Raw genomic sequence first — 7,436 nt, 5'->3', positions numbered from 1 at the left:
GACTGGACAAAAATCGTGCACCTATGGATGAGGACAGTGGGTGGGGAGTGAGGGTGGAGGGTGGAGTGGGAACTGGGTGGAGGGGAGTTATGGGGGGAAAAAAGAGAAACAACTGTAATAATCTGAACAATAAAGATTTAATTTAAAAAAAAGAATCAACCAATGATGCATAAATAAGTGGAACAAATTGATCTCTCTAAATAAATGAATAAATAAAATACATTTATTAAAATCGCAGAAGGTAGCCCTAACCGGTTTGACTCAGTGGATAGAGCGTTGGCCTGCGGACTGAAGCGTTCCAGATTTGGTTCCGGTCAAGGGCATTTACCTTGGTTGCTGGCATATCCCCAGTTGGGGGTGTGCAGGAGGCAGCCAATCGATGTTTCTCTCTCATCGATGTTTCTATCACTCTATCTCTCTCCCTTCCTCTCTGTAAGAAATCAATAAAATATATTTTTTTAAAAAGGTGATTTAAAAAAATCTTTGCCCATCTCAAGTTAGAGATTATCTCTTGCTCTTTTTTTTCTTTCTGTTTTTATAGTTTTAGCATTTATGTTTAGATCTTAAGTCTTTTTTTAAAAAAATTGTTTTGAGCCTTAGCCAGTTTGGCTCAGTGTATAGGGTCCCGGGTTTGATTCCGGTCAAGGACACATACCTCAGTTGCAGGCTCCCAGCCCTGGTCTGGGGCATGCAGAAGGCAACTAATCAATGTGTCTCTCTCACATTGGTGTTTCTCTCTGTCTCTCTCTTCTACTCGCTCTAAAAAAATCAATAGAAAATATCCTCAGGTGAGGATAAATAAATAAATAAATAAATAAAATGTGAAGGATGGAGTGCTGTTATTCCTAATAAATTCTTTTTTAAAAATATATATTTTTTATTGATTTTTTACAGAGAGGACGAGAGAGAGATAGAGAGTTAGAAACATCGATGAGAGAGAAACATCAATCAGCTGCCTCTTGCACATTTCCTACTGGGGATGTGCCCACAACCCAGGTACATGCCCTTGACCGGAATCGAACCTGGGCCCTTTCAGTCCGCAGGCCGACGCTCTATCCACTGAGCCAAACCTGTTTCAGCCCTAATAAATTCTTAACATACAATTTTCATTGATTTTTAGGCGGGGGGCGGGGCGGGAGAGAGAAAGAGAGAGAGAGAGAGAGAGAGAGAGAAACATTGATGGGAGAGGCAAATAAGGATCGGCTGTCCTGGGCATACTCCCAGGCATGACTGGGAATTGAACCAGCAACCTCTCAGTGCACGGGACAACTCCCAACCAACTGAGCCACACTGGCCAGGGCAGGCTTGATAATTTTTAGTTAATTTTGGGGTATGGTGTGAGGAAGGGTTCAGGTTCATTTCTTGCTATATGTGGAAATTACTGTCTTTTTTTCCCCATTGAATTAGCTTGACAGTATTTTATCAAACATAAATTATACATATATCCGTTTATTTCCAGACTCTTTTTTCTGATTTGTTGATCTATGTGTCTGTCCTTATGCCAATGCCACATTCTTGGTTACTAGAGCTTTCTAGTAAGTCCTGAAATCGTGTAGTGTAAATAGTCTTTGTTCTTTTCAAAATTGTTTTGACTAGTCTAGGTCTTTTTAGTTTTTAACTGAATTGTAATGAATATTTCTACACACATTTTATGAGTGTTTCCATGGAGAAAAAAAAACATTTTTTTAAATATTTTCTCTATCAGTTTAGATAATTTTTAACTTTCTGGGAGTTTGTTCCCCTCATTTATGTTGCCAAATTTGTTGGCCTAAACTTTTTCATAATATTCCCTTGTAATCCCCTGTATTTTATGTAGAGTCATTAGTGGTGTTTCTTTTTTTTTTTTTAAATCCTCATCTAAGGATATGTTGTTTTTTTAAAATTGGTTTTAGAGGGAGGAAGGGGGAAAGAGAGAGAAACATTGATGTGAGAGAGAAACATTGGTCAGTTGCCTCCCATATGTGCCCTGACCAGAGATTGAATCCTCAATCCAGTTATGTTCCCTGACCAGGAATCAAACCTGCAACCTTCTTGATTAGGGGACGATATTCCAACCAACTGAGCCACGTGACCAGGGCTAGTGGTGTTCATTCTTTTTTTTTAATATATTTTTATTGATTTCAGAGATGAAGGGAGGGGAGAGAAAAATAGAGACATCAATGATGAGAGAGAATCATCAATCAGCTGCCTTCTGCACACCACACACTGGGGATTGAGCCCGCAACCCGGGCATGTGCCCTGACCAGGAATTGAACCATGACCTCCTGGTTCATAGGCCAACACATAACCACTGAGCCACGCCAGCTGGCCTGGTGTACATTCTTGATTTTGGATTATAATTGTTGTGAGAAATGAATGATTTGATACACATAAGTCCCTAAGATCAGTGTTTGGGTAGGGGTAGGGTACCTAGATTTATTATGATGGGAGAATGGATGGATAGATGATTGGATAGCTCAATGGACAGTGCACAACTGATTCAATGCATAAAGGAACAGTATGTGTGTGTGTATGGGGGTGGTGAATGAAGTCATGGACACTCATTAGACACTCTCAGATAGTTTATTAGAAGCTTAAAATGGAGTCTTATGGGATCTTTCTCTGTGTGCTCCCAGGAATAGATCAGATCTGGACATAGGACAAGGTGATATCACCCTCAATCTCCAGAATGTCCACCCTCTGGAAGGCTGAAAGGCGATGGGAGAAGTCGAAGAGGTGCTGGCCATTGCCATAAACCTTGAAACGATCGATGCCACAACGAATGGACAGCTGCAGGGAGAGGGGCAGGTATGAGGCTATGGCCAGGACAGAGGCATTGGAGGGAAGTGGGAAAGAAAGCCAGACTCACATCAAAGTACTGGCCACGACCAAACGGGTTGTAGGAGATCTTCTTCTCCTCAGATCCCCACGAGCCGTTCAGATGGCTGTTCCGAACCACGGTGTCCTCAGTCAGGCGGGGGTTAATGTGGAGAGCCACGTCTCCGGATGATCCCACCTTGAAGTTGATGGCAAAGCTGGGGACAGAGAGGGAGATGAGAGTCAGGAGGTGGCCAGCACCTGGCCCCTCAAGAGACAGAGGGCTCAAAACTGGACTCCAGGGTCAGAGGGAGAAGGGAAGCTGAGGACTCCCACCTCAGCCTCAGTTCCGTACCTCTTGCCTGTGGGAGGCACGTAGCCCTTGACTATGATGGTTTTTCGGGCTGTAAGCCCCCCTTGCAGTTTTCCTATAAATGGCACAGTCTGTGAAAAGAGAACATGGGGTCCCATCATCTCTCAGGTCACCAGAAGCCAGATGCAAGGACAAATTTTCAGAGAGGCTCCTACTAGTCCTGGGAAATATCCCCAATTCCTGTCCCCTGCCCCACTCTGACCACCAACTTCTTTTTCCCACTTCCTGTCCCCAACACCCTTTGCCCTCTCAGGGCTCCCCGTGGATCAGGGCTCCTAACCCCCCTCAATTCCTGCTTCTCCACAAATTGCCCACCATAGAGCCCTAAACTGCAGGGCTCCTTACCGGGTTGAAGATTGGGGGTCCCTCCATGGTCTGTGAAGTGAGAAAGAAGAGATATTATTCTATAATATTTGACAAATATTGACGGCACACATACAACATGTAGCATATCACCAGGTACTGGATTGGTACTCCTGGTGACCCTCCCAGTTCTCACCCTCCCCCACTACATGGCCGAACAGCCCTCCCACTTACAGGCAGGTTACTCTGCGGAGGCTTGCATCCAGAACCCTACATGGATAGAAGAGGTAGGAACAGTGAAAAGACCAGGGTCCCCTGCCCCAGGACCTCCTCAGCCACCAAACCCCCATGTCAAGGGAAAATGTGTCATCGTCCAGCAGGTACTTACAGGATATGCTGGAATAACCATGGGGCTCTGTGGGCACAGAGGGAGAAAGAGGTGATGAGAGGGACTCTGAACGAAGGCCTGGAGAGTGTCAAAGACCTCTGCCCACCACCACCACCCAAGGGAACTCTGGAGTCAAAGGGTGGCACTCAAATGGCTCATTAATGGAGAGGGACTTGCTATTTAGGGATCACCACCACTTTGGGAAAACCTGGTAAATTCTATTCTTGTACCCTCTCCTACCCTGGCTTCCTGCTGTCCCCCCAGATCCAGAAGCTGCATAATGAAGTGTACATACCTCCAGGCCCATACAATACCCATGCTCACCTCATCCCCAACCACCATGCCCCTCACTCCACATGCCCACCGCTGGGGCAATAGGGACTCCCTGGAATCAGCCACGTCCTGTCTGTCTCAGGCTCTCTCAGTCTGTGTGTTTCTCCTGTTTCTCTGTTTCTGTTGCTGTCTCTTGTCCACACCTCCTCTCAGGTGGTTCCCTCTGCCCAAAACACCTTTCCCTTCCCTAGTTGACTTTTATTAACTCTCTATTTCCTCTTCTTTCTAATGATCTCCTCTCTGCCTGACTTCCATTTTGAGCCAGCTTTTCTGAAGGCCCTTTTCTGAAGGCCTTATCTAGTTTTCTTTCCAAAATGCATCGATGAAGCATGATGGTAAAATGAAGTCCATAGGCCCGTGACCACCGTACAGATTAAACACATTCCCGACATTTCTTCATCAGGGAGCACAGGAGCAGTCTGAGCACAGACCCCGTGGCTCTGCCACTTGCTGGTCCATGACCTGGGGCAAGTCACTTAAGCTCTCGGGGCCTCAGCTCCCACATCTGTAAAACGGAGCTGATGATCACCAGAGCACCTTCCCGTGCAGGTGCTGGCTGCAGTGTGGAGCCCTCAGCTGACGGGCACCTCGGGGGGCTGGATTCGGGCTTCCCAACCGGTTCAAGTGCGGGTGTTCTGGTGGCCATTTGTTCACTGTGGACCCAGGAGTGGGGTTTCTAAGTCGTTGGTAAGTGTCTGGTCAGCCTTCACAGATGCTGCCCAGTCATCTTCCAAGGCATAGGAGTGTAGCCAGTCCACGGCCCCACCAACGGTGGGTATTGGTGCCTTTCTCAGTGTGGCTCCTCTGGTGGGTGCAGTGGTGGCTCATATTGATTTTCACTGAGTTTGTGGGTGACAAATGATGTTAGGCAAAGTCTCATGAACTTGTTTGCTATTCCTGTGGGTTTTGTTCCTCCTTATCTTCCTTTCCTGACTCAACGTACACACTTCCTCCTTCCCTAGGAAGCCCTTCATTAAGACGCCCAAAGCTCCTGTGCGCCCCCCATCCCAGCCCTGATCATTGTGGCCAACACCAACTGGTGACATAGTAGACTGTCTTGGTCCTCTGGGTCCATGGCATCACCCAGCAAAGGGTGCCAGGAAATAAAGGAATGGGGGAATGAATTAATTAAAGAAGGAAGCAGCCCAGGCCGAGTAGCTCAGTTGGTTAGTGTCTTTCTGACATGCCAAGGTTGTGGGTTTGATCCCTGGTCAAGGCATATACAAAAGTCAACCAATGAATGCATAAATAAGTGGAACAACAAGTCTCTCTCTCTCTCTCTCTCTCTCTCTCTCTCTCTCTCTCTCTCCTCTCTCTCTCTTTTTTAAAATCAATAAATTTAAAATTAAAATAAAACAAAGAAGGAAGCAAATAAGAGAGGGGGGCCCTGCACACCTGGCTTGGGGCCGGCTGGCCTCCGATGAAATTGATTGATTGAAGCTCCAGGTCCCCGTCCACTTGCAGGTGAGTGACCATCTGTAGAGGGATCCGGTGCCCAAACTCATAGAACGGATTTCCATTTATCACCACCTGGAGGGCAGGGTAAGGTCAGAGTCAACATCCATGCCCTGGGAAAGGTAGAGACAGGAAGCAGGGAACAGGGGTCTTTTTAACTTGGGGTCAAAAGTCTTAGGGTGAGCTTGGATAGCTTCAGAGTCAGGAACCTAGGAGTCCACAGGTCAGAGGTCAAGCTAGGGTCAAAAGTCAGCTCACAGATTAATGGATAGGAGAGAAGATAGAATTTAGTCTGGGGATAGAGAGACTCGAGTCTAAGGCCCGGTTTAAGCACCAAATGAGTTGGGTTGGAGGTCTAGCTCTGACATGTCTTAGGTGTGTGACCTCAGATAAACCAGCTCACCTCTCTGAGACTTTGTTTCCTCATCTGTAACATGGGCTCACTCTGGGATTGTTGGGAAGGTTAAAAGCCAGCAAAGTATGCCCCAGGCACCGTGCAAGCCCCGGGTAGAGCCTTGTCTTGTGATCATATCTCAGCATGGGTTCTAGTCAGAGTGCTGAGCAATGACCATGAGGCCGAGAGCCAGCTCCCAGGACGGAGTGCTTCCTACGTGCTAAGCACTTTCCATAGTGATAGCAACACGGTGATTCTCTCAACAGCTCCGTGAGGCAGGACAAGGGATTGTCCCTGTTGTTCAAGAAACCAGAGGCTCCAGTGCATAGAGTGACCAGCTCAAGGTCACACACTGGGGAGTGGCAAAGCCCAGTCTCAATCCTTGTCTGTCCAACCTCAAACCGAGGTGCTAACCTCCAAAAATGATGTTAGAAATCTGGTGCCCATATAAGGGCAGGTAAAGTCCAGGTGCGTGCCCAGCCCTGCAGTTCCCCTCCAGGGGACTCTCCACATTGGTCACACGGGATGCAATGCCATCTGTGGGGAGTCGGAGGCAGGGATGGAAGGAACTCAGAGCGTGTCCGCCTGGAGTCCTACACAGTCACACAGCACAGCCACACAGACTTAAAAAACAAAGACAGGGAAATAGATCCAGGCTGAGAAAAGACAGGATAAAGGCCACCTGTGGGGCGAGGGGACTGGGGGGGCCTGAAGGGGCTTTGGGGGCTACAGGCATTTGTTTTTAGATGAAGCGCTGGCTACATGGGTGCACTCTCTTTGGGAAAAGTCGTCTGAGCTGTGTACACAAGGCGTGCACTCTTTTGTACCTGGGTCACACTTCACTAACAAATAAAAAACACTTGCACAATAGCAACTAGTCTCAATGTGTGAGTCTCATTGGACCTTGATTCAAACAAACTGTAGAAAACAGCAAACAAGGCGGTTAAGGATATGTGGTGACACTGAGCAAGGACAGTCCGTTTTTTAGGTGTGATCATGACGGCATGACTGTGTTTGTAAAACTGAAATACTTATGAATGAAATTGTATGATATCTGGGGTTTGTTTTGAAGTAAATTGGAGGGGAAGTGAGAGGTAAGGATGAAAGCAGAGGGCACCGCGACTGGAGCAGGCCAAGGAGACCGTGTCACTGTGCTCGGTGCTTCCTGTGTGTGTGTTTAGAGTCTCCACAGAAAGAGCAAAAATACACATTTCACAAGAACACAAAGGAACAGATGATATACATTAAACATATTAGAAGCCTCTCCCCGGGAGGAATGGGGAGGAGAAAAAGAGATAAAAGAGACATTTTTTAATAGGGAGGAAAGAAGGAAAAGGGAGAAGCTCGGTAGGGAGGAGGGAAGGGGAAGAGAAAAAAGAAGAGAGGAGGAAAGG

At 47.0% G+C, this 7,436-nt stretch overlaps 1 protein-coding gene across 1 annotated transcript in view; it reads right to left on the bottom strand.

Moving 5' to 3' along the window:
* Positions 1 to 2,543: 2,543 nt before the first annotated feature.
* The window catches only part of LGALS4 (lectin, galactoside-binding, soluble, 4), an 8,288-nt gene continuing 3,395 nt past the window's right edge, over positions 2,544 to 7,436 (bottom strand). Inside the window, exons 4-10 of the mRNA XM_015571068.1 lie at positions 5,589 to 5,723; positions 3,861 to 3,887; positions 3,707 to 3,742; positions 3,515 to 3,544; positions 3,152 to 3,240; positions 2,849 to 3,014; positions 2,544 to 2,769 (exon numbers count right to left, since the gene is read on the bottom strand). Coding sequence (XP_015426554.1) covers positions 2,623 to 2,769; positions 2,849 to 3,014; positions 3,152 to 3,240; positions 3,515 to 3,544; positions 3,707 to 3,742; positions 3,861 to 3,887; positions 5,589 to 5,723 — 630 coding nt within the window. The 3' untranslated portion in view covers positions 2,544 to 2,622. The remainder of the gene's footprint in view (positions 2,770 to 2,848; positions 3,015 to 3,151; positions 3,241 to 3,514; positions 3,545 to 3,706; positions 3,743 to 3,860; positions 3,888 to 5,588; positions 5,724 to 7,436) is intronic.

The sequence above is a fragment of the Myotis davidii genome, unplaced genomic scaffold (genome assembly GCF_000327345.1).
Source record: "Myotis davidii unplaced genomic scaffold, ASM32734v1 scaffold1608, whole genome shotgun sequence".
Lineage (NCBI taxonomy): Eukaryota > Metazoa > Chordata > Mammalia > Chiroptera > Vespertilionidae > Myotis > Myotis davidii.
Note: the sequence above shows the minus strand (reverse complement) of the source record. Positions and strands in the feature narration are given on the sequence as shown.